The following is a 27,572-nucleotide window of genomic DNA, read 5'->3' as shown; positions in this document are numbered from 1 at the left end:
AGGTCCATCAAGCCCAGTATCCTAAGTCCAGCAGTGGCCAATCAAGGTCACAAGTACCTGGTCAGATCCCAAAAGAATAAAGCAGATTTTATGCTGCTTATACTAGAAATAAGCAGTGGATTTTCCCAAGTCCATCTTAATAATGGCTTATAGACTTTTGGTTTTTGAACAATAATAGGGAAATATACAATGTTGCTCTGTGAATAACTAACAATTTGTGTATTACTATATTTCACAGTTATTATATCTATATATTCTATTCATTAATAATTTTGTATCTAAAATTATTGCGGTGATGTGCTCAGACCTGTAACCCAATAAATAGTGAAGTCACTACAATGAGTTTAACAAGGGGACCATCATTGCAACCACCTGTCCCCGACCCTCCCTAAATGAACTTAAACTTATTCAGATACTATGTTTGTACTTATCTGAATGGAGAGGTTTTTGTAGTTGAACTTGGTCTAGTTAAATCTCAATGGTGACTGTGTTTTAACAAATAAAGTGACTATTAAAATCCAGAGATGATAATTTTTATGGTCTTCAATTCCCGTCCCCCCGACTCGAGTTTCGTATTCTTCGTCGGGGAGGGACACTGTTACTGGCTAACTGAGATCAGACTCGTTCAAAATCTTCTGGCCATCTTCTGGCCATTTTGAACGAGTCTGATCTCAGTTAGCCAGTAACAGTGTCCCTCCCCGACGAAGAATACGAAACTTGAGTCGGGGGGATGGGAATTGAAGACCATAAAAATTATCATCTCTGGATTTTAATAGTCACTTTATTTGTTAAAACACAGTCACCATTGAGATTTAACTAGACCAAGTTCAACTACAAAAACCTCTCCATTCAGATAAGTACAAACATAGTATCTGAATAAGTTTAAGTTCATTTAGGGAGGGTCGGGGACAGGTGGTTGCAATGATGGTCCCCTTGTTAAACTCATTGTAGTGACTTCACTATTTATTGGGTTACAGGTCTGAGCACATCACCGCAATAATTTTAGATACAAAATTATTAATGAATAGAATATATAGATATAATAACTGTGAAATATAGTAATACACAAATTATAGACTTTTGGATAATTTCCTAAAAGAAACTTTTTTAAAAAAAACCCTGATAAACTAAACTGCTTTTACCACATTTTCTGACAACAAATTGCAACGTTTAGTTATATGTTGAGTGAAGAAATATTTTCTCCGGAACGGCTGGATAAGTTGCAGCTGTGCTCACTCAAAGAACGCAGAGAGAGGGGTGACATGATCGAGACATTCAAGTATCTCACGGGCCGCATCGAGGTGGAAGAAGGTATCTTCTTTTTCAAGGGTCCCGCGGCAACAAGGGGGCATCCGTGGAAAATCAGGGGCGGGAAACTGCACGGGGACGCCAGGAAATTCTTTTTCACTGAAAGGGTGGTTGATCGCTGGAATAGTCTTCCACTTCATGTTATTGAGGCCAGCAGCGTGCATGATTTTAAGGCCAAATGGGATAGACACGTGGGATCTATTCACAGAGAAAGGTAGGGGAGGGTCATTGGGGTGGGCAGACTAGATGGGCCGTGGCGGGAAACTGCATGGGGACACCAGGAAATTCTTTTTCACTGAAAGGGTGGTTGATCGCTGGAATAGTCTTCCACTTCAGGTTATTGAGGCCAGCAGCGTGCCTGATTTTAAGGCCAAATGGGATAGACACGTGGGATCTATTCACAGAGAAAGGTAGGGGAGGGTCATTGGGGTGGGCAGACTAGATGGGCCGTGGCCCTTGTTTGCCGTCTATTCTATGTTTCTATGGTTGGTTTGTTTTAAATCTTAGTAGTTTCTTTGCATGTCCCTTAGTTCTAGTGTTTTTGGAAAAAGTAAACATGCGATTCGCATCTATATGTTCCACGCCACTCATCATTTTATAGACTTTCATCATTTCACCTCTCAGCCTTCTATTCTCTAAGCCACAGGTGTCAAAGTCGGTCCTCGAGGGCCAGAATCCAGTCGGGTTTTCAGGATTTCCCCAATGAATCTGCATGAGATCTATTTGCATGCACTGCTTTCAATGCATATTCATTGGGGAAATCCTGAAAACCCGACTGGATTCCGGCCCTCGAGGAGGGACTTTGACACCCCTGCTCTAAGCTGAAGAGCCCTAACCACGTTAGCCTTTCCTCTTAGGGAAGTCATCCCATTCCCTTTTATCATTTTCGTCATCCTTCTCTGTACTTTTTCCTAATTTTCCTATATCTTTTGATGAGATGCAATGACCAGAATTGCACACCACCGTATTTGAGGTGTGGTAGCACCATAGATTGTTACAAAGGCATTATAGCATTCTCACTTTTGTTTTCCATTCCTTTCTTAATAATTCCTAATAATCTATTTTGCTTTCTTTGCCACCGCTTCACATTGAGCAGAACGTTTCAACATATCATCAGCAATGACACCTAGATCCTTTTCTTGGGTGGTGACCCCTAATGTGGAGTCTTATATCATATCACATAGCTATACTTTGGGTTTCTCTTTCCCACATTCATCGCTTTGCATTTATTCACGTGAAACGGCATCTGCCATTTGGATGCACAAAAGGATATTATCTCCAATCCCACGGCTTTCTAATTTCCTCAGGAGTCTTTCATGAGGTTCTTCGGCAAATGCCTTTTGAAAATCTAGATACATAATATTGACCAGCTCACCTTTATCCACATGTTTATTCACTTCTTATTGATACCAGGTGTAACAGGCAATCTGGTGTGGCAGGCTGTCTTGGCTTTCCAGGGGAGACCAGAAGTCAGGGAGCTAACACACAGTTGCATATAAAGGAGAAAAAAAAAATCTTTATTCAGGGTTGTTTGCTCACATTTAGTTCACACAAGAAGTTTGGCTTACCTCAGCCAAATGCTGTGTCTAGCTCTCAGTTCCTGCTGCAGGACCTCTCTCTTCTTCTGGGACCTCCCCCAACTGACTCAAGCCTGGGCAGAAATACTCCTCCCTGAGCCAAGCAGTGCAGGGCACTCTGGGACCTGTAGTCTTTCCAAAATACACAGTGCCCTCTGCTGCCCAGTGGCATAACAGCAGTCATAGAGAGGGAAAATCTCAATCTGCAGGTTTTCTATATTATGTAATCTTACCTTTCCCTTTCCATAGGCAGAAAGCACTTCAGAAAAAGCTACAGTCCATACCAAAGTCTTTAGTTCCTCCCCCAGCTTTGGGAGATCCGGTGACAACACCCAGTCCATCCAAGGCCCCATCCTCCCACCTGGCAAAGTCTGTCTTGTAGATTTTAAGATTTTGCTCGAGTGTGCTCTTGAATCTGAGCTTTTATTATTTGCCTAAAAGAATTTTCAGCTATACTGCAGTTTTAATTCAGCACAGGACAGTGGAATGGATAAAAAATAATTTGATTAGCCAGTAGCCCCTGACAGTATCTAGAATAAGACTCTAGCACACTAAGGCAATATCTCCACTAAGGTGAGGTCTGCTTATGTCTTGTAGCCCAAAAGTATGTGAACTGCCTTTAAAGTTTATATATAATTTTGTTCAACAGGAAGATTGGATTAACGAAAATGTTTCATTTTCAGTTGAGTCCAAGAAGTCCTACTGCCAGTGATCAAGGTCACTGGCAGAAGGAGCTTTGAATTCATGTCTGTGTAAGTTACCTGAATCAGAAAGCAGCATGCTAGCCTTTAGATTGGTCCTCGCCAGTAAGGCACTGAGTAATGTCACATTAATACTTTCAGGTACCACTTACATTCGATGATGTTGCAGTGTATTTCTCCTTTGATGAATGGAGGAAGTTGGAAGACTGGCAGAAGGAGCTTTACAAGACCACAATGCAGGAGAACTATGATTCTCTGGAATCATTGGGTAAAGACGAGTCTCTTACATCGTATGTTCTGAAAGAATTTGGGAAGCAGTGAAGATAGATGGGAAGGTCGATTTTTATTCATTGATGGTTTAATCATGAATTGATAATGAGTGTGACTGTTGGGCAGACTGAATGGACCATTCAGGTCTTTATCTGCCATCATCTGTATTATTGTGTTATAGTACCCATCTTTTCTATTTTCCTTCCTGAATAAGCCTAAATCAGAAACGGATTCATTTACACTTAACATAAGAACCTAAGAGTTACCGTACTGAGTTAGACCAAAGGTCCATCAGGCTCTGTATTCTGTGTTCAACATTGATCAATCCTTGAGTTAGACCAAAGATCCATCAGGCTTTGTATTCTGTGTCCAATATTGATCAATCCTTGAGTTAGACCAAAGGTCCATCAGGCTCTGTATTCTGTGTCCAACATTGATCAGTTCTTGAGTTAGACCAAAGGTCCATCAAGCTCTGTATTCTGTGTCCAACATTGATCAATCCTTGAGTTAGACCAAAGGCCCATCAAGCTCTATATTCTGTGTCCAACAATGGTCAATCCTAGTCACAAATACCTAGCAGAATCCCCAAATGTATCAAGGTACCATGTGATTTATCCCCAAGGATAAGGAATGGCTTTCCCTGAGTCTACCTTGATCATGGTTTATCTTTTTAAAACCTAGTTACATTAACTGCTTGTACTACTTGCATTGAATGAAAAACCAAAATTTCTCCTATCTGTTTTAAATGAGCTACTATGTAACTTCATGGATGGCCTCTAGTTTTTGTTTGTTTTGATTGGGTCAGGGGTGTCAAAGTCCCTCCTCGAGGGCCGCAATCCAGTCGGGTTTTCAGGATTTCCCCAATGAATATGCATGAGATCTATTAGCATACAATGAAAGCAGTGTATGCAAATAGATCTCATGCATATTCATTGGGGAAATCCTGAAAACCTGACTGGATTGCAGCCCTCGAGGAGGGACTTTGACACCCCTAGATTGGGTTAACAGGAATTAACTGTTTACTCTTTCTTGCCATTCAGGATTTCATAGACCTCAATTATATCTCTCCTCAGCCATGTCTTCTTCAAGCTGAAGAGCCTTAAAGCTTTTTAGCCAAATGGAGGAGTAGCTTAATGGTTATTCTGGTGCAATAGATGAGTCGTTCTGGACGGACGAGCCTTGTAGAAGGAATCCACTCCAGTTTTTGAATCCCTCCTCTTTCACTAGAGGGATCTGCTGCCCCCTTCAGTTTTTCCTTCTGCGTATGAGCTGGAAGGAATCTTTCTGATCTGCTCTGTATATTTCTTTATTTTTTTGGGTCCTTTTCGGGGGGGGGGGGGGGTTGTGAATTTTTGATGGCTTTCGGTGCTCAGAGCTCCCCTCATCAAGAGTTCAGCTCTGCCTTTATAGAGGAAAAACAGACCAATCCCTCTGTTGGCCAGCTTGCAGAAACTTTTCTGGAGCTTGGGGTTCATTCCTTTTCCCACTTCAGGTCGCCTTGAGCCTGTTTAGGTTTGCGTGATGCACAAATATTAGATTAGATTCCCCCTTGTAACATTGCTCACCTACTGCATTGCAGGGGCTTGAGCGCAGACTGTCAGGCATCCATAGAGGGCTCAGTGGGGCTCCACAGGGTGCCTGCTGTGTTTTGTCTCTTCCCCCCCCCCCCCCTTTTACTTCCATGGGTCAGTGGGAGTTCAAGGCTCAGTCAGACTAGCAGCCTGAAGATTCAGTGTTGGAAGAGGCAGTGATTTCTTCTCCTAGATCCAACTACCTTGGGAGCTGAGGCAGGCTGGTGACAGCTCCTTGCACATTTACCAAGGTGATTGTGGTGGTAGCTGCCTGTCTATGCAAGACGGGCTTGCAGGTTCATCCATACCAGGATAACTGGCTGATCAGAGCTCTGTTGTTCCCAGAAGGAGAACAAGCGGTGGCCCACATGATCCAGGTCCTACAGAGCCTGGGCCAGATAATGAATTTTCGAAAGAACCAACTGGTTCCATCCCAATTCCTGGACTAACTGGTAACACGGCAGAAGGTCAAGTCTACCTTCCAGAGGCACACAGACAGAAGTTTTGCACCCAGATAACAAGCTTGCTGTCCAAACCAGCTCCATCCACGAGGCACTACCTCCAAGTGCTAGGCTCCATAGCAGCCACAATAGACCTTGTCCCATGGATAAAGGCTCACATATGTCCTCTCCAGAGTGTGTTACTATCAAGGTGGTCACCTCAGTTGGACTTCTTGTAGATGTCTCTGCTGTGGATTCTGGAACCCCAGGCCAGTATGAGCTGGTGGCTCCATCCATAGGCGTTATCAAGGGGCATGCCCCTTAAAATAGCCTTGTGGGTAAATGTGACAATGGATGCCAGCCTGTTTGGCTGAGGGTCTTACTGCAACAAATGCCTGATCCAGGGGCTTTGGTCAGCCTCCAAAAGGAAGTGGTCGATCAACAGATTGGAACTTTGTGCCATTCGATTGGCATTGCAGAGGCTGGAGAAGAGTCTGGAGGGGCAAGCGGTCCAAGTTGTCTTGAACAATGCTACTGCAGTGGCTTAGTCAATCGCCAGGGAGACACCAAGAGTGCCGAGTTTGGATGCCCGCTCACTATTCAGGTGGGCGGAGTTTCATCTTCAGGCACTTTCAGCGGCACAAGTAGCAGCAGTGGACAATATCCAGGCTGATTTCCTCAGCATACAAACATTGGATCCGAGAGAATGAATGCTGTCTGCAGCAGCCTTCCAATCCATTGTTTGGTGCTGGGGTCTCCCAAAGTTCGATCTGATGGCGACAGCAAGAAACAAGAAGGCGGATAGATTCTTCAGTTGAAGATCCAAGCCCAGAAGTGCAGGACTGGGTGCTCTGGTCCAGCTGTGGCAGAAGAGCGAGCTCTTGTGCTTGTTTCCTTCCTGGTCCATAATAGGCCAAATACTTCACAAACCATCGGGGAACAGTCATTCTCATGGCTCCAGATTGGCACCACAGACTGTGGTATGCAGACCTAGTGCATCTTCGAGGGGCGCAAGTCTCAGACTGCAAGTACAGCCTGACCTTCTTTCTCATGAATCAATGGTCATAGAAGATCCAGATCACTTTGCTCTTATGGCATGACTCTTGAGCACACAGTGGGATACTCGGAGGTGGTTATTGCTACACTGCTCGGAGACATAAAGCCTACGATGGTCTCTGTTTATGCTAAGGCATGGGAAACTTTCCAAGACTGGTGCATTAAAGAGAAGGTGGAATCTTTCTCTGCTTCATTCTCAGTGGTGTTAGCCTTCCTCCAGGCTGGCTTTGACAAGAGGCTTCCAATGGCATCCTTCAGAGTCCAAGTGGCGGGACTCTCTTGTTTCAGGGCTTGGGAGCATAAGGCTTCATTGGCCAGATTCCTAAATGGGGCACTGTGGTTCAGGCCACTGGTAAAACACCCATTTCCCTCATGGAACCTTGTGGTTTTGAAAGGCCTCAGTCAGTCTCCTTATGGGCCACTGAAGGAAGAGTACTTGATGGATCTGACACTCAGGACGGTTTCTCTTGTGGCTTTTACCCCAGTGAGAAGAGTCTCGGAGCTACAGGCTCTTTCTTGCAGAGATCCTTTTCTCGGTTCACAGAGGCCAGAGTTTCTTTGTGCACAGTTCCGTCTTTTCTGCTGAAGGTTGTTTTGGTTTTCCATGTCAATCAGGAGGTCAGATTGCCAGCATTCCAGTCCACAGGTTTGGGGAAGAAGGACCGGATTCTGAAAAAGGTTGGATGTGAGAAGAGTGCTTCTCCAATAGCCTGAACTCGTTAGTGACCTCAAAATATCTGACCATCTTTTCATGATCACTAGTCAGGCTAGAAGAGGCCCACCGGCTTCCAAGGCCATGATTTCTAGATGGATCCTTAGGGCCTTTTTATGAGCATATATTGCCTATGGAAAACAGTCACCAGTCTCCATAAAGGTGCATTCGACTAGAAAGCATGGTTTCTTCATGGGCAGAAACTCGGGTGGTCTTTCCCTAGAAGATTTGTAGGACAGCGACTTGGTCCACTCGAAATAAATACATTTTCCAATTTTACAGAGTGGATGTAGCAGCAAGGGAGGACTCCACTTTTGGGTACTCGGTGTTATGAGCTGGCGTAGTGGTCCCACCCTAGATTTCTGGGACTGCTGTTGAATGTTCTGGCAGACCAGAATGACACGCCTATTCCACTAGAAAAAGAGATTTAGGTTCTTACCTTGATAATATCTTTTCTAGTAGATAGGTGTGTTGTTCTGGAGCCCCGCCCTGTCAGTGATCTCCTGCGCCTGCCTTCTGTCTCAATGAGAAAGTTTGAGTACAAATTAAAATTTGGATGTCAGTAAGACATTAAGGGCCTGATTCTGTATAGGACACCCAGTCTCAGCAGCCACCTATGTGGCTTTTGAGAATAGCACACGGGCATCCTATACAGAATCGTGTCGAGCCTGATTCTATATAGGGGACACGATCTCGGCAGCCACCTAAGCGGCTTTTGAAAATGGCACATGGGCATCCTATACAGAATTGCACCCTGATTCTCTAACCTGCATCATGTCACAGATGCCGTTTAGAGAATCGTGTTGCCGCTGAGCTGATCGCTCCAAGGGAATCTCCCTGCCACGATCAGCTGAGCGGCAGAGAATTCACCGTCCCCACCTCCCCCGATGAAGTTGGGTGGCAGGAGGGAAGCCCATTTCCTCCTGCCACCACTACCCCCCGAAGCATCCCCTGGAAGGAGGAGTGCCCAATTCCTCCTGCCGGAACCCCCCCAAAATACCCCCCACCCAACTGTGATAGGCAGGAGAGATGCCCATTCCCTCCTGCCCGAACACCCCCCTCCTGAAACACCCCCCCCCCACCCAACCATGATAGAAAGGAGGAATTCCCACTTCCTCCTGCCAGAACCCCTCCTAATCCCCCATCCACCCAACAGCAGTAGGCAGGCGGGATGCCCACTTCCTCCTGCTAGAATCCCTCCCCCGAAACCCCCCATCTGGCGATCAGCGGAGCGACAGTGGCAGGGAACTCCCCCCCACACACAAAGTTGGGTGGCAAGAGTGATGCTCACTCCCTTCTGTCACCCCCCACCCCCTGAAGCATCCCCCAGCAGGAGGAGTGCCCAATTTGGCCTTTATGATAATGTGACCATTATATTGCGACTATTGTATTTTAATTTTATATCAATAAACTACACCATTTTACCTCTTGGTTCTGAGAGTGGCCACCAGGTGTTGCAATTGTGTGATAGGTCAAATGCTCGTGTTCCATCGGGCCAGAGTGACCTGTGATCTCAGTGTGTATAAAGATTGCCTCCGTCTTTGGTTATGTATGTGCATTATTTTCTTGACTTTTTGCGGTTTAGTAGCGTTCTTCGTAGTAAATTTGCCCCTTCCTCTCTGAGTACACTACCTGGACCCTTGTCCATGCTCTCATAACCTCGCGCTTAGATTTCCGCAATCTACTTCTAACTGGTCTCCCGCAGTGTCACCTCTCCCCCTTGCAATCTGTGCAAAACTCTGCTGCACGACTCATCTTCTACCAACCTTGCTATGCTCGTGTCACCCCCTCTCCTTAAGTCACTTCACTCATTGGCTCCCTATCTGCCATCGCATGCAGTTCAAGATCTTATTGCTGACCTACAAGTGTGTTCATTCTGCTGCCCCTCAATATTTCTCCTCGCTTCTCTCTCCTTATACACCTCCCAGAGAACTCCGTTCCAAGAGTCGATGGGACAAACACGTGGGAGTACTACGGAGTTATGCTCAATCGATAGATACTCCAGGGAAGAAGGGTCCTTGAGCAGGCAGACTAGTTGGAAGAGGGTTCTTGAGTGGGCAGACTTGATGGGCCATCGGCCCTTTTCTGCCGTCATGTTCTATGTTTCTAAATCACTCTTAGCATTACCCTTTTCCTCACTGCCAATTTCAGACTTTGTTACTTTCATCTAGCTTCCCCCTATGCCTGGAATAAATTACCCGTCAATCCCTTTCCCTTGCCATGTTTAAAAGCAGACTGAAATCCCACCTTTTTGATATAGCCTTCAATCCTTAACCCTACTCCTCTGCCCTCCAACCCAGCCAGCTGATTAACCGTTCCCCTTAACTGTATCTATGACGTCCTGTTTGTCTGTCTTGGCTGTTTAGATTGTAAGCTCTTTGAGCAGGGACTGTCTTCTTTGTGACTCTGTACAGCGCTGCCTGCGTCTGGTAGCGCTATAGAAATAATTCATAGTAGTAGTGTGAAGCGTTTCAGTCTTTGGGAAGCAGAGCTGAGATTGTGATGTCATAATGCCTCATTCCACCAATAAGAGCCAACCTCCTCAGTGATGTCACAATGGCTTGATTGTCCTGTACTACCCTCTGCTTCCAACCCAACCAGCTGATTAACCATTCCCCTTAACTATATCCATGACATCTTGTTTGTCTGTCTTGGCTGTTTAGATTGTAAGCTCTTTTGAGCAGGGACTGTTTTCTTCTTCTTTGTGACTGTAGTAGCTCTTCTGTCCAATACCAAACCCCTGTTTTGCCAAAGGTTCTGCCAAAGACTCAGAGCAGAGAACTTTTTAGAAAGTAAGTCCCTCATCTTCTCTGTTAACAGCTGCATTAGTTTGCAACAAAAGCTAGCAAAAACTGTTCAGAAAATTTCCTGCCAGTATTTTTCAGCTTGTGAGTCACTTTGGTCTCTCTCTCTCTCTCCTTTCTTGAACAGGTTTTGCCATGAAGAAGCCAGAAGTAGTGTCCAGGATTGAGCAGGGAGAGGAACCCTGGGTGATGGAGAATGCCGGTTCCAGTATCTCAGGAACCAACACAAGTGAGTACCCAAGAGCTTCGCATGCTGGTGAGATCATCTGGTGTTCACTACAGAGGTGGAAGATTGTCAGAAAATGATGCTAAAACTCATTTACTCATAGTCTGATAAATATATTCATTTTGCATGAAGTTGATTCTAATTTTCACACTTGCCTGGCAGAAATAGTTAATTGTGTTGCCAAAATTCCTCATTGGACTGATGAATTCCACCGTAAACTTAACTCTTCTAAAACCAAAATGCAAGCAGTGTCTCACTTCTGGTTCACCACACAATTGTTTCCCACGTACTCACCTTTATAGGACCCCCAGGGACCCCTGAAGAAGACTTTTTGTCGAAACGCAGACCGTGTTGGGTCCTGTATCCCTAGCGGACTAGGTCCTTTAAGGCTCTTATGTGGATGATTTACTTTTATGTGGATGAAATTATTTTATGTGGATGATTTTAGTGTACCTTTGGAACTTTGATACTTTCAAATAAAGTCCATTTAGGAACATCGTCACTCCACAGAGTTTTTTTGGTTTTTTTTTGGTTTTCTTTGGTTTGGGGCACACAATTTGGCTTCTCCATGTAGCGTGGCGATCAATACCACCATTTTGCGCTCAATTGAAGATGCGTCCAAGGTATTGGTGGTTACTCTGGACTCAAATGTTAACTCATCAACATCAGGTTAGCAATTTAATGAAGAAATGTTTTTGTTTTTTTCAAGCTCAAGCAATTGAGATCTGTTCAGTCATTTTTTTGATCAATCACGTTCTGCAGTTTTGACTCAATATATAATATTATCGCAATTCATTATATGTAGAACTTACTATTTGTTTATGAAACAGATTACTGCTAATATAAAATATGGCTGGCTGCCTGCCTTATATGAGGGGGTGCTGAAAGGTTCTCAGCCCAACCAACCAGCTCCCTAAATTCTGAGCATTATTTTGCCACTATAGCTGAAACGAGTGTTATTTCATTAAGTGCCAATTTGCAGAAACAAAATTCTACGTTTTCACATATTTTCAGATTATTGGTTGAACCATATCCACGTCACTCTCTTCTCGGTTGGGCTAAGAACTTTTTAGCACCCCCCCCTCGTACTTGGTAAGACTAGATTTTAACATGTGTCTCCCCCTTCTTATAGAGCTTCATTGGTTTCCGATACATGAAAGGATATATTTTAAAATTTTGTGCATAGTCTTTAAGGTTTTTTGTGGAGCTTTACCAGAGAAACTTGTTTTTTTGTCTTAGTTTGTTTATTTCTATATGTACCTAAAGGCTGTCTTTACATTACATTACATTAGTGACTTCTATTCCGCCTGTACCTTGCAGTTCTAAGCGGATTACAATAGAAGATTGCTGGACATTTCCAGGAAGTTGCAATTTAGGGGACGATTACATAGTAGAGGCAAAGGGAGATTCAGTTTAGGGGTCATTAAATAGCAGAGGAAGGGAGGTGGAGGATTAATAAGGAAGATGAGGTTCCAGGTAGGTTACTTGACAAGGTCATTGGGGAGATATTAGTAGAGGGGTAGGAGGACAATTGGAAATTTGCATGGAAGGGGAAGGGTGCGAGGGAGGGGAATAAGAAGGCTGTATAGTTTTTTTGAATAGCAGAGTTTTGATTTCTTTTCGGAATGATTTAAAGTCGGTTGTAGTTGTCAACAGGTTGGAGATGGAGGGGTCCAGCTTCTGATAAGAACATAAGAAGTTGCCTCCGCTAAGGCAGACCAGAGGTCCATCTCACCCAGCGGCGGCCCTTCAGGCCTATTGCCTGAGCAGTGATCCCTGACTATTTCTATAACTTGCCTCTTACTCCTATCCCTATAACCTGCCTCTACTCCTATCTGTTCCCCTCAATCCCTTTGTCCTCTAGGAACCTATCCAAACCTTCTTTGAAGCCCTGTAACGTGTTTCTGATAAGAACATAAGAAGTTGCCTCCGCTAAGGCAGACCAGAGGTCCATCTCACCCAGCGGCGGCCCTTCAGGCCTATTGCCTGAGCAGTGATCCCTGACTATTTCTATAACTTGCCTCTTACTCCTATCCCTATAACCTGCCTCTACTCCTATCTGTTCCCCTCAATCCCTTTGTCCTCTAGGAACCTATCCAAACCTTCTTTGAAGCCCTGTAACGTGTTTCTGATAAGAACATAAGAAGTTGCCTCCGCTAAGGCAGACCAGAGGTCCATCTCACCCAGCGGCGGCCCTTCAGGCCTATTGCCTGAGCAGTGATCCCTGACTATTTCTATAACTTGCCTCTTACTCCTATCCCTATAACCTGCCTCTACTCCTATCTGTACCCCTCAATCCCTTTGTCCTCTAGGAACCTATCCAAACCTTCTTTGAAGCCCTGTAACGTGTTTCTGATAAGAACATAAGAAGTTGCCTCCGCTAAGGCAGACCAGAGGTCCATCTCACCCAGCGGCGGCCCTTCAGGCCTATTGCCTGAGCAGTGATCCCTGACTATTTCTATAACTTGCCTCTTACTCCTATCCCTATAACCTGCCTCTACTCCTATCTGTACCCCTCAATCCCTTTGTCCTCTAGGAACCTATCCAAACCTTCTTTGAAGCCCTGTAACGTGTTTCTGATAAGAACATAAGAAGTTGCCTCCGCTAAGGCAGACCAGAGGTCCATCTCACCCAGCGGTCCGCTCCCGCGGCGGCCCTTCAGGCCTATTGCCTGAGCAGTGATCCCTGACTATTTCTATAACTTGCCTCTTACTCCTATCTGTACCCCTCAATCCCTTTGTCCTCTAGGAACCTATCCAAACCTTCTTTGAAGCCCTGTAACGTGTTTCTGATAAGAACATAAGAAGTTGCCTCCGCTGAGGCAGACCAGAGGTCCATCTCGCCCAGCGGTCCGCTCCCGCTGCCTGTGTCGCTAGGAGGCCGTCTTACATCTTCTTGCGCTGAGTTCCCTTGAATGGTGGGTAGGAGAATAGGATCTGGGTTCTTCTTAGTCTGTATGTGCGGTTGCGAATTAGACGGTTGTTGAGGTAGGTGGGTGCAGTTCCATTTATTGCTTTGAATAGTAGACAGTAAAATTTGAATTGAATTCGAGCTCGTATTGGTAGCCAGTGTGAGTCTAGGTAAGCGTTAGTGATATGGTCTTTACATATATTGAACTCGAGCTCGTATTGGTAGCCAGTGTGAGTCTAGGTAAGCGTTAGTGATATGGTCTTTACATATATTGAACTGGAATATTTCTTGGGGTAAAGTCCCACAACAATAGAATCTAAACTGAAAGTTAATATGAACATTCAGATTCAAGGAGGAAAAGATTTCAGTGAGCCCCCCCCTACGGGTTATCTATGTAACTCTCCGTGGGAATGTTAGTGCCCCCATCACCAATCAGAAAACCCTCAAAAAATGTCCATTGACTTATTTGCTATTTACGTTTTCATACATATTCATATTCAGAATCTTCTTTCATAGAGCAAAAATCAATATAAACTTATCTTAAATTTCAGCAGTGACTAAGGCAGATAGCAACGCTCAAAGGAGCTGCTTCATCAGGAGCTATTTACTGCCCAAATGTTTTATTCTAGTCATTCTCACCAGAGACAATACCATCCTGTTTACCTTGTTGTTTCCTTCGTTTAAAGCTATTCACCTTAAAAGGGGCCTTGAGGAATCTTTTTCTTTCAAAGCAGTTTCAATTTGGAAACCTTTTCCGGTTGAGATTTTGATGTCTTGATTCTTATCATTTGTTCTGTTGCAGTCTTGAGACTCTTTATTTTCGTAACTTTTTTTTTTAGTTAATACTAGTTAATACCAGTTTTTACTGTATCTTTTCTTTCTGTGTTGTTTTATTTTTGTAAACCACTTTGGGACCTGAGTGTGAGAGTAGAAGTCTAAATATAAAGCTCTTGGAAATGTCCTGCTATCCTACCTTTTATCTATCTGTAATTTTGCCTAGAAATTATCTTATCTTATCCCATCTATTATCTTATCTGTAATTTTGCCTTGAAATGTTCAGTCTCCGTATTACCAAACCTGCAAGATTTCCAGGAAATACCCAGCTACCTTCATTCTCATTTGTAACAACAAAAAAAAATAAATTGTAACGTTCCTGGAAATGTCCAGTTAGCTCTTTTGTAATCTGCCTTGAATTGCAAGGTACAGGCGGAATAGAAGTCACCAATGTAATGTAAAGAATAGAATAGAATTTAGCTTGATTTAGCAGCAATAAGTGTTCATCAAGTTTATTAAAATTTGATTAAACGCTAATCATAATTCTAAGCGTTTAACAATTAAAAAGGGGCACAACTAACGTACTTGTTACAGACAAGACATAACTTACATGAAAACAAAAGGATAGTAGGGGGAAAAACAATTTAAAAAGAGAAGAGTACAATTAAGGTTAAGAACAAAAGGGCAATGGGAGAAATCATATCAATGTTGAATGTGATTACTACAGAAAATCGGTAGGGTGGACCCAGAGATCATTAGCATTCTTAAAGCATTAGCATTAGCGTCCTTAAAGAGGAGACTTTTAAGGTTTTCCCTTAAAGTTATCTAAATTTTTCTCAGACCTTAAATGTAAAGGTAAAGAGATCCAGATTGTTGGGTCAATAGATGCAAATGAAGACGCCCTACGAGTACTAATGGTTTTTAAAGATGGGACGTGGAGAAGGTGCTGAGAAGCTGATCTTAAGGTTCTCGAAGGATCATGAGGGATGAGCAGCTTATGAATGAAGGCAGGTTCTTTGGTGTTCATGGTTTTAAAGCAGCGGTCTCAAACACGCGGGCCGCATGTGGCTCTCCAGGTTTTATTTGCGGCCCGCGGTCTGGAGGCATCATTCTCTTCCTTTTGGAGCAGCAGCTGGCTCATTCGTTCAAAGCCGCGGGTTGGCGGCTCCTTGCGCTATCCACTCCTGCATCGGAAGCCTCTCTGATGTCACAACATCAGAGAGGCTTAAGAACATAAGAAGCGCCATCTCCGGATCAGACCTTCGGTCCATCAAGTCCGGTGATCCGCACACGCGGAGGCCCTGCCAGGTATACACCTGGCTTACCCTATAGCCAACCATATCTCTATATGCCTCTCTCAAGGAGATATGCATCTAGTTTGCCCTTGAAGCCTAGGACTGTCGATTCTGCAATAATCTCCCCTGGGAGAGTATTCCAGATGTCAACCACTCTCTGTGTGAAGCAGAACTTCCTGATATTAGTCCTGAACTTGCCCCCCCTTAGCTTCATTTTATGTCCTCTTGTCCGTGTCAAATTGGACAATGTAAATAATCTTCTCTGCTCTATTTTGTCGATTCCTTTCAGTATTTTGAAGGTCTCGATCATATCCCCACGCAGTCTCCTTTTCTCAAGGGAGAACAATCCCAGTGTTTTAAGTCGATCCTCATATTCCAGTTTCTCCATACCCTTCACTAGTTTAGTTGCTCGCCTCTGCACCCTCTCCAGCAGTTTTATATCCTTCTTTAGGTAGGGAGACCAATGTTGGACGCAGTATTCCAAGTGTGGTCTGACCATTGCCCTATAAAGCGGCATTATAACTTGATCCGATCTACTCGAGATTCCTTTCTTTATCATGCCCAACATTCTATTTGCCTTATTTGCCGCTGCCGCGCATTGTGCCGACGGCTTCAGGGTCCTATCTATCAGTACACCCAGATCCCTTTCTTGTTCACTTTTTCCCAGAGTTGCACCTGACATTCTGTACTCGTATTCCTTATTTTTACTGCCTAAATGCATTACCTTGCATTTCTCCACATTGAACTTCATCTGCCATTTCTCCGCCCAGTTTTCTAACCGACACAAATCGCTCTGGAGTTCCTCACTGTCCTCCTGCGATCTGATTTCCCGGCAGAGTTTTGTGTCGTCTGCAAACTTGATGATCTCACTGGTTGTTCCGTTTTCCAGGTCATTGATATAAATATTAAAAAGGATCGGCCCAAGTACCGAGCCCTGGGGTACACCACTAGTCACTTTCTCCCAGTCGGAGAACTTCCCATTTATGCCCACTCTCTGCTTCCTATTTTCCAGCCATTTGCCTATCCATCTTTGTATATCTCCCTCTATGCCATGGCTTTGTAGTTTCCTGAGAAGTCTTTCGTGTGGAACTTTGTCAAATGCTTTCTGGAAGTCCAAGTATATTATGTCCACCGGCTTTCCACTATCAATTTGCTTGTTCACGGTCTCAAAGAATTGGAGTAAATTCGTCAAACACGATTTCCCTTTCCTGAATCCATGTTGACTGGGTTTCATCAAGTCGTGTGTGTCCAAGTGCTGAACTATGCTATCCTTGATCAGTGATTCAATCATCTTGCCGGGGACAGACGTAAGACTCACAGGTCTATAGTTGCCCGGTTCTCCTCTCGATCCTTTTTTGAAGATTGGCGTGATGTTCGCTTTCCTCCAGTCGTCTGGTATTTGACCAGTTCTGATTGACAGGTTTGCAAGTTTTTGCAGTAACTCTCCGATTTCAACCTTCAATTCCTTCAAGACTCTTGGGTGAATTTCATCCGGTCCAGGGGATTTGTCACTTTTAAGTTTGTCGATCTGGTAGTATATCTGATCTAAGTTCACTTCAACTGTGGTGAGGCTGTCCTCTATTTCTCCTGTAAACAGTTTCTCCGCTTCAGGTATTGTTGAGGTGTCCTCCTTCGTAAAGACGGACGCAAAGAAGGAATTTAGTTTGTCTGCGATTTGTTTATCTTCCTTGATGTACCCTTTTCTTCCCTTGTCGTCCAGGGGTCCCACTGCCTCTTTTGCAGGTTTTTTCCCTTTCACGTATCTAAAGAAGGGCTTGAAGTTTTTAGCCTCCCGGGCTATTTTTTCCTCAGACGCAGGCGCGGATCTCGCAAGGAGCCGCCACCCGCGGCTTTGAACGAACGAGCCGGCCAGACACGCTGCTGCTCCAGTGGCGTACCAAGGGGGGGGCGGTCCACTGTTCTCCCTAGAATGCGGCTCGCGGCTCGTCTAGAGCAGTGGTGCCGAACCTGCTTCCCTTCCCTTCTCACTGCTGCCATCGGGGATCAGGCCGGCACCGTATTCTTTGATCTCCCTGCTTCTCTTCCCTGCAGGGCCGACCAACTCTGGTGGCCCGACATCAATTCTGACGTCGAGAGGACGTTCGGCTAGCCAATCGCTGCCTGGCTGCCCGGAACGTCCTTTCCGACGTTAGAATTTACATCGGGCAGCGAGAGTTGGTCGGCCCCGTGCAGAAGAGAAGCAGAGAGATGGCCTGTTCCCGATAGCGGCGGCAGCAGCAGCCTATTTCGCGGCGGCGGTGGCATGGGGGAGGGCAGGAAGAAAGAAAGAAAGAAGGTGGGGTGGGGATAGGGAGCCAGAAAAAAAAGCAAAAAATGTGGCACGGAGGAAGGAAAGAAGAAAGAAAGAAGGAGGGGGGACAGGGAACCAGAAACAAAGCAAAAAATGGGGCACGGAATCAGAGAAAGACAGACATAGAGAAAGAAAGAAAAAGTTGGGAGAGGGAATGAGGTCTGGAGGAGAGGAAGCATACAGGAGGCTGAAAGAAGGGAAGAAGTATTGGATGCACAGTCAGAAGAATAAAGTGCAACCAGAGACTGATGAAATTACCAAACAAAGGTAGGAAAATGATTTTATTTTCAATTTAGTGATTGAAATGTGCCAGTTTTGAGAAAGAAAAGATATTGAACTTTAAATGTGAGTGCTGCAGAAAAAAATAGAGTACTTGGAGGGCCGCAGAAAAAATAGTTAATGTCTTATTAAAGAAATGACAATTTTGCATGAGGTAAAACTCTTTATAGTTTATATATCTTTCCTTTTAACTGTTAAAGGAAAGTTTTATAAACTATAAAGAGTTTTACCTCATGCAAAATTGTCATTTCTTTAATAAGACATTAACTATTTTTTCTGCGGCCCTCCAAGTACCTACAAATCCCAAATGTGGCCCCGCAAAGGGCTTGAGTTTGAGACCACTGTTTTAAAGGAAATTAAAGCAATGAAAACAACGAAGGAGACCAGATGGTGCTCAATCCTTTTATTATAAAACTGACTCAACACGATTGTGTTTTGGCCCAAGACGGGCCTGCCTCAGGAGTCTTGATGTTCAATGATAAAAACCATGGATGTTTAAATCCATATGTCCAAGTATTGCAATAAAACCTCTTTAGAAACACCAAAATAATGGCTGGCAGCGAATACAGCGAAAACCGCATAGAAATGAAAATGACCCAACAGATGCGATCAAAAATGTTTCTGCATAAGCAAAGGACCTAGTTTCAGGTTTATTTGGGTCTTGATACCGCTTTTGTAAGCAAAGCGGTTTCCAATTTATACAAAGTATTAAAAAGTTTTAAACATATAAAATAAAGGGAACAAATTCACAGTTACGATACAGACATAACATGATCCACATGGGCAAATGGGGAGGATACATTGCTTAAAATAAAAGAAAGGGGAGGCAAAAAAACAAAAGGAGAAAATGGGATGTCTGAGGTTTTTGAATAAAAAAATTAAGTATAAATCTCAAAAATTAAGTTTAAATTTAGGGATGTTTGGGAACCATTAACAAAATATTATACAGAATGAATATTATTTTTTCCCTTTATTCATATACGTCCAGGGTGGGGGGGGAGTGAATACTTTATGATTCTTATGCTTAAGTACAATTGTTGGGTATAAGGGGGGGAGGGATATTTGATGCGAGTTAAAATTTGACGGCACCTATTTTCTCTGATTGTACCTTTGTATCATTTTCGCTGATTGTCCAGCTCTTCTTCGTTGTAAACCGCCTCAAACTACTATGGCTTTGGCAGTATATAAGAAATAAAATTATTATTATTATTATTATGATGATGTTAAAGTACAAAATGATTGTATCTTATGTTACGCTTATTGAAAGTTTTAAAAATGAATAAAGATTAAAAAAAAAAAAGTATAAATCTCAAAATCTGAAAAGAAATGTTTTAAGATTAGATTTAAAGTTGTTGAGATTCTTTTCTTGTCTCAGGGTCAGAGGAAAAGCGTTCTACAGTGTGGGTGTGGTTACAGAGAAGATTGTTTTATGTGTTGTATTGTGAAATAATTGTCAAACTGAAGGGACCGCTAAAAGATATTGTTGGGAAGAGCCACAAACTTTGTGTTACATTGCGTGGCTTAGATCCCAAACACTTTTTCTTTGGTACACCTGTTGAACTTACTTCAGCTTTGCACTTAGGCATGGTGTCAGGATTTTGCACAGAATAAAAATCTATAAAGGCCTAATAAAAACCACACATACCCTCGTAAGAAGCCCAACCAAGAAGAGAACAATGTGGAGCCCTGAAACCTACAAGTTATTCCACACTTTTTTTTTTTTTTTCTGTTTCATTTCATATCATTTAAGTAATAAGACACACTTTCACAAGAAAAAACAAATAATGTCATGTAAAGAATGTAGGCAGTGCTGCTTTAGTTCAGGGAGAAAGTTCAGACTGAACTGGAGGAAAATAATGTACACCTAATAGGTGTACCGATCAATTGAGATAAGTGGAAAGTTTTTTCTTCTATCCAGCATAGACAGCCCTGCTTACAGTTTTTTACATTGGGAGTATCACGGAGGTTTTTGCCAGTGAGGTTACCACCCTATCACCTCTATCCACCATTGTGGTGATGGGAGGGCTTTTGACTGAGGCTTTTCCTCCAGTTCAGTCTGAACTTTCTCCCTGAACTAAAGCAGCACTGCCTACATTCTTTACATGACATTATTTGTTTTTTCTTGTGAAAGTGTGTCTTATTACATTATTGATTTTTCACAAATCCGAGTAATTTGTGCTATTCATTTCATATCATTGACATGAAAAGTGTCAAAAAGTGTGAAATAACTTCTAAGTTTCATGACTCCACTTTGTTCCCTTCTTGGTTGGGCTGAGAACGTTTCAGCGGCCCCGTGTAGTTTGAAAATCCATTACAAATTTTTTTGGCCCAAAAATCTAAGTTTATATTTGAGTATACAGTATAAGGTAGGTGCCAAATATTGCATTTACACCGGCTCTGTAGAAACAGAAATAGACGGCAGATAAGGGCCACGGCCCATCCAGTCTGCCCACCCTAATGACCCTCCCCTATCTTTCCTCTGTGAATAGATCCCACATGTTGATCCCATTTGGCCTTAAAATCAGGCATGCTGCTGGCCTCAATCACCTGAAGTGGAAGATTATTCCAGCGATCAACCACCCTCTCAGTGAAAAAGAATATCCAGAAATTTAATGTCGGAGCCTGGACGTGGCCCACTATTGAATTTATAACATGATTAGAAAAGTGCTGATCACTGTTGGTTGAATATCAAGTCCTCTACATTCTTTTTAGGATGGGATGACCAGAACTGCACACAATGCTCAAGTGTGATTGCATAAGGGATTTAAACAGAGGCATCATGACAAAATGGCATTGGCAGCCCCTAGCAGTAAATAAATCTTTAAGAGGGCCTGCCAAGATCTCTCTGAGCTCCCTCAGTATCTTGGGCTACAGCTCGTCCGGCCTCATGGCTTTATCCTTTTTCATTTTGAACCCGGTGCCAACAAGGGCAGAAGTGACTGGAAGGACCCTTTTAGGGACCAGGGATTTTTCAGATTGGCCAAGGGAGGGCTTTTGGGAGGGCGGAGAGGCCTAGCGGGCGGTGGTGGTTTCTCAAGAGGTCTTCTGGTGAGTGGGGGCTTCTGGGGCAGGGGATAAACCTGACTTGGTGGAAACATTCTGGATGGGGAGACTTAGAGTTCCAGGTTGGAGGGTTTGTATTGGTGGATCTTAATTTGGGCGGAGTCCTCAGGATGCGTATGAAGTTTAGATCTAGAGTTTAATCTTATTTTTACCTTTGCACCCTTATGTTTTATCCTCTTCCCCCCCCCCGTCTTTTCTTTTTGTCAGTGTAACCCCTCCCTTTTCCCTTTTGTTTGATGTGTAGTCTTGACTTTTAAATATTTTAACAATGTACATTATACCCCTTTTTTTCTTTATTTTTTTATATAAAAATTGTACTTTGTAAACTGCTTAAGAAGGTCAAGCAGTAGTTTCAAGTTTATTAAAATTTTTGATTAAATGCAAATCATGGATTCTAAGCGTTAAAAAAGGGAGACATAATAGACAAATATCCACTTAACATTACTAGACCAACAAAAACATTAGGAAAGTTGGGAGAACTACAATTTAAAAGTAAAGAGTACATGAAAGGAAGACCACAATAGGGAGAAGTGGCAATCAGGATTATCGAGTAGCTCTGGCGAAGATTGAAACCTATTTAAGGGTCAAATGCATCATGGAACAGGTAAGACTTTAGATTTCCCTTAAATTTGGCCAAGTTTTTCTCTGCTCTGATGTACAGTGTTCCCCTGGTCATTCGCGGTCAGCGGTTCGCGGTATTTTCCGACCACGAGCCGCTGACAAGGAGAGGGCGGCGAGAGGCAGGAGAGAGCGGCCGGAGCACCGGCGAGTGCAGGAAATCACTCGCTGTATGCTCCGACCACCTCTTTCAGAACTAAGTTGGGCCTTATCCAATCAGGAGCTGCTTTGACACTCAGCTCCCTGATTGGGATCGTGACCAGCGAGGGACAGATCGTTTTGAAATTTGGACTGCCCACGGCGCGCAGCCATTTGCAGGGCCGTCTTAGCCACCAGCAGAGCCGCCGGAGATCCGAGGAGAGGAGAGCGTGCGAGCTCCGCTCCGCCCCTCTCCCGTGACCAGCGAGGGACAGATCGTTTTGAAATTTGGACTGCCCACGGCGCGCAGCCATTTGCAGGGCCGTCTTAGCCACCAGCAGAGCCGCCGGAGATCCGAGGAGAGGAGAGCGTGCGAGCTCCGCTCCGCCCCTCTCCCGTGACCAGCGAGGGACAGATCGTTTTGAAATTTGGACTGCCCATGGCGCGCAGCCGTTCGGCGCGCCGACGAAGGCGCACGACAAAGGCGCATGCGCCTTAGTGAGCGCCTTCGTGAAGCGGCAGTAGTGAAGCAAACTAGAAACAAGCAGCTCACCAGCTCCCCAAAATAGGATAAAGCAACAGCTAAGAGATAATCCTATCAGTCAGATCACTCACATCGTATATTTAGCAACTAACGCCCAAGCAACCTTACTCACCAACAATGGCAACCCGCCCTCCTAAAACCCTGCTTGTCCTTCTGTTGCTCGCCCTCCTCATATCCAACTGGAAAACAGCAGGCTACCATACTTACTCCATCCCAATCATTACAACAGTCCTCAGGCAAACTTCACCAGCCAGGAAACCCCACTCCCTCAGAACTCTGACACCATGTCCTAACTCCAGCCTAGAAAGCATCCCAACATTCTGGGGTAAACGACCCCCGCCAAAACCCAAGACAAACAGCTATAAACACTTGACACCCCCAAGAATCTTCCTCAACTCAATCAGTTCACAAATCTCCTTCACAAATTTCACACCAATAAAATGTGCTTACATGAACATAAGATCAATCAATCCAAAGGTGGAATTAATCAAAGATTGGCTAATCAAAGATCATCTAGGATGCCTATTCTTAGCTGAAACCTGGATCACTTCAGACTCCGACCCAAGCATAATAGAACTCTGCCCAAAAGGATATAAATTAGAGCTTGTCTGTCGAGAAAACAAACGAGGGGGAGGGTTAGCCATCATAGTAAAAAACAACTTTAACTTAAAAGTCCTAGCCAAGAACTCATCCCCACACCTGGACCTTCTAGCCTGTCAACTCTCCGATAACACTCTCTCCGGAAACCTGACCTGCATTCTATGCTATGTCACACCAGGGAAATGGTCCACATCAAAACAAGAACTCGAAGAATTCATTCTCCAGAATTCACTAACTTCCACCCACAACTTACTCCTCGGAGACTTAAATCTCCATCTAGAAGACCACTCCTCCAAACAAGTAGAGGGAATACTCTCATATCTCGATACCCTATCCTATCAGATACTTAACCCCGAACCCACACACGAAAAAGGCCACCAACTGGACATTGCAGCATTCACGTCCCATAACCTTGACACTCAAAACATACACACATCCAACGGTATATGGCACCCCTCCCTCTGGTCAGACCACTACAAATACACTTTCACTATAAATTGGGCTCAAAACAACCACAAACCCACACCCCAAAAAATCCACATCAACACACGACAGAAAATCAATCCTACTACATTTTGGGAGAAGGTAGATCCAGCATTCGACCACATCAACCCCAAAGAATTTGTAACTCACTGGCGTACCCTTAGCGAAGCTACTTTGAACGAGCTAGCACCAATAAAAACAAAAAACAAAATCTGTAGACCTTCAGACAAATGGTTCGACGCCGAACTTCTCCATTTAAAAAGACAATGCAGACACCTCGAAAGAATATGGAAAAAACAGAAACAAGACCAAACAAAAGTAGCATGGAGAATCCAAATCAAACAATATAACATCAAACTAAAGGAAAAAAGGAAAGCATACTACTCCAAACTAATAGGCACTGAAAACCCAGACTCAAAAATACTCTTCAATATTGTAAGAAAACTCACGGACACCAAACCTTTCCTAGCTACTCAAGGAAACCAATCTCCTTCAGCCCACCAATTAGCAGACTACTTCAAGCACAAAATCACCAATATCAGATCCACATTCAACAATTCACTAACCCTCCTCGATGAGATTATAACAACACCAACAATAGATGAAGCCTTAGTAGCTGACAGAACGTGGACTAACTTCCCCAAAGTACAATGGAACGACATGACTCGACTATACAACAAATATAGTAAAACTTCTTGTGACCTAAACAGCTGCCCATCGTACCTGCTAACAACCGCATCCATCAAGTTCAAAGCTAACCTCATGAACTGGCTACAATCCACGCTCACAGATGGACACTTCCCACCAGAACTAGGCGAGATTATTATCACCCCCATACCGAAAGATCCCAAAGCTCCAAACAATAATCCAGCAAACCACAGACCCATCGCTTCAATCCCATTATATATCAAACTACAAGAAGGTCTTGTAGCACAATACCTCACCAACTACTTAGAAGACCACAACATACTACACCCATCACAATCAGGATTCAGAAAAAACCACAGCACAGAGACACTACTTGTAACTCTAATGGATATAGCCCACCAACACCTCAGCAAAGGGAACAGGATACTACTTATCCAACTAGATCTTTCAGCAGCCTTCGACCTAGTGGATCACAACATACTACTCCAGATACTAGACACCATAGGGATCACAGGTTTGGTACTCAACTGGTTCCAAGGCTTCCTTAAAACTAGAACTTATAAAGTAAAGACAAAAGACCACATATCTGACCCTTGGTCAAACCCCTGTGGAGTACCACAAGGATCTCCATTATCACCCATACTTTTCAACCTCTACGTATCCTCACTGGGCACCACTCTAGACTCCCTAAATATAGTCTCATTCAGCTACGCAGACGACATAACAATCCTTCTCCCCTTCAATACCCAAGACCCCAACTCATCAGGACGACTGAAAAAAACTCTGGAAACGGTAGAAACATGGATGACCAACCACAAACTGAAACTGAACACGGATAAAACCAAATTCCTGCTGCTAGAAAAAGACAAAGAACCTACCTTAACTGATCTGATGACAAATGCAATCACATACCCAATACAGCCAGCACTCAAAATCCTGGGAGTAACGATAGACAGGAGATGCACAATGCAGACTCATACTAACAAAACCATCCAAAAAGCCTTCTACACCATGCGCAACCTGCGAAAAATAAGAAAATTCTTTGACAAAGCACAGTTACTTACCGTAACAGGTGTTATCCAGGGACAGCAGGCAGATATTCTTAACACATGGGTGACGTCACCGACGGAGCCCTCGGTACGGACCTTTTAACTAGAAGTTTCTAGTTGGCCGCACCGCGCGTGCGCGAGTGCCTTCCCGCCCGACGGAGGAGTGCGTGGTCCCCAGTTAGGATAAGCCAGCTAAGAAGCCAACCCGGGGAGGTGGGTGGGACTTAAGAATATCTGCCTGCTGTCCCTGGATAACACCTGTTACGGTAAGTAACTGTGCTTTATCCCAGGACAAGCAGGCAGCATATTCTTAACACATGGGTGACCTCCAAGCTAACAAAGAGGGAGGAGGGATGGTTGGCCATTAGGAAAATAAATTTTGTAACACAGATTGGCCGAAGTGTCCATCCCGTCTGGAGAATGCATCCAGACAGTAGTGAGTAGTGAACGTGTGAACTGAGGACCAAGTGGCCGCCTTGCAGATTTCCTCGATGGGCGTGGAACGGAGGAAAGCCACAGAAGCAGCCATAGCTCGGACTCTGTGGGCCGTGACAGATCCTTCCAGTGAGAGACCGGCCCGAGCATAACAGAAGGCAATACAGGCAGCAAGCCAATTTGAAAGTGTCCGTTTGGAGACAGGACGGCCCAAACGGTTGGGATCGAAAGACAAAAAGAGCTGAGGGGATGTTCGGTGAGCTCTGGTACGATCAAGGTAGTAAGCAAGGGCACGCTTACAATCCAGCGTGTGCAACGCCTGTTCTCCAGGATGCGAGTGAGGCTTAGGAAAGAAGACGGGAAGCACAATGGACTGGTTGAGGTGAAAAGCTGAGACCACCTTGGGAAGGAATTTAGGGTGGGTACGCAGAACAACCTTGTCATGGTGAAAAACAGTGAACGGTGGGTCGGCAACCAGTGCATGCAGTTCGCTAACCCTCCTGGCAGAGGTGATGGCAATTAGGAAAAGCACCTTCCAGGTAAGAAGCCTGAATGAAGTTGTGGCAAGAGGCTCAAACGGAGGTTTCATAAGGGCAGAGAGAACCACATTCAGGTCCCAGACGACGGGAGGAGGCTTGAGAGGCGGTTTGATGTTGAAGAGCCCTCTCATAAATCTTGAAACCAGAGGATGAGCCGTGAGGGGTTTTCCGAGAATAGGCTCGTGAAACGCAGTGATGGCACTGAGGTGGACTCTGATGGAAGTGGTTTTGAGGCCAGCGTTGGACAGCGAGAGCAAATAGTCCAAGACAGTTTCCACCGCCAAAGAGGTGGGTTCTTGATGATGCCGGAGACACCACGAGGAGAATCTGGTCCACTTCTGATGGTAACATTGAAGAGTGGCCGGTTTCCTGGAGGCGTCCAAAATGAGGCGGACCGGTTGAGATAGATTCTCCGGAGAGGTCAGCCCGAGAGAAACCAAGCTGTCAGGTGGAGGGAAGACAGGTTGGGATGTAGTAGAGACTGATTCTGCTGTGTAAGTAGCGTAGGAAACACAGGAAGAGGAATGGGCTCCCTGGAGCTGAGTTGAAGCAGAAGGGAGAACCAGTGTTGACGAGGCCACCGAGGGGCGATGAGGATCATGGTGGCATTGTCCTTGCGGAGTTTGGACAAGGTCCGCAACATCAAAGGAAGTGGAGGGAAGGCATAGAGGAACCGATCCCTCCAGTCGAGCAGGAATGCATCCGGGGCCAGACGGTGAGGAGAGAAGAGTCTGGAACAGAATTGGGGCAGCTGATGGTTGTGAGGTGCTGCAAAGAGGTCCACCTGCGGAGTGCCCCATCGAGCAAAGATGGAGAGTAGAGTCGGAGGGTCCAACGTCCACTCGTGAGGTTGAAGGATGCGGCTGAGATTGTCGGCCAGAGAGTTCTGTTCGCCCTGGATATAGACCGCCCTGAGAAAGAGATTGCGGTCCGTGGCCCAGGTCCAGATGCGCAGAGCCTCCAGACAAAGGGGGCGAGATCCGGTGCCGCCCTGCTTGTTTATGTAGTACATGGCGACTTGATTGTCTGTGCACAGGAGGAGGACTTGAGGACAGAGAAGATGCTGGAAAGCCTTGAGGGCGTAGAATATGGCTCTGAGTTCCAGGAAATTGATGTGATGACGACGCTCCTGTGGGGTCCAAAGTCCCTGGGTGCGTAGATCTCCCAGGTGAGCTCCCCACGCGTAGGGGGACGCATCTGTGGTGATGATCATAGAGTGGG

The 27,572-nt window shown here is 44.6% G+C and overlaps 1 protein-coding gene across 4 annotated transcripts in view; it reads left to right on the top strand.

Moving 5' to 3' along the window:
* The window catches only part of LOC117354440 (zinc finger protein 354A-like), a 57,083-nt gene that overhangs the window by 8,838 nt on the left and 20,673 nt on the right, over positions 1–27,572 (top strand). For 3 of the 4 annotated variants that reach the window (XM_033931986.1, XM_033931989.1, XM_033931988.1), the window contains exons 2-3: positions 3,728–3,854; positions 10,567–10,668. In XM_033931986.1, the coding sequence (XP_033787877.1) occupies positions 3,728–3,854; positions 10,567–10,668 (229 nt within the window). The remainder of the gene's footprint in view (positions 1–3,727; positions 3,855–10,566; positions 10,669–27,572) is intronic. The other variant, XM_033931987.1, reaches the window with a different exon arrangement.

The sequence above is a fragment of the Geotrypetes seraphini genome, chromosome 2, assembly GCF_902459505.1.
Source record: "Geotrypetes seraphini chromosome 2, aGeoSer1.1, whole genome shotgun sequence".
NCBI lineage: Eukaryota > Metazoa > Chordata > Amphibia > Gymnophiona > Dermophiidae > Geotrypetes > Geotrypetes seraphini.
Note: the sequence above shows the minus strand (reverse complement) of the source record. Positions and strands in the feature narration are given on the sequence as shown.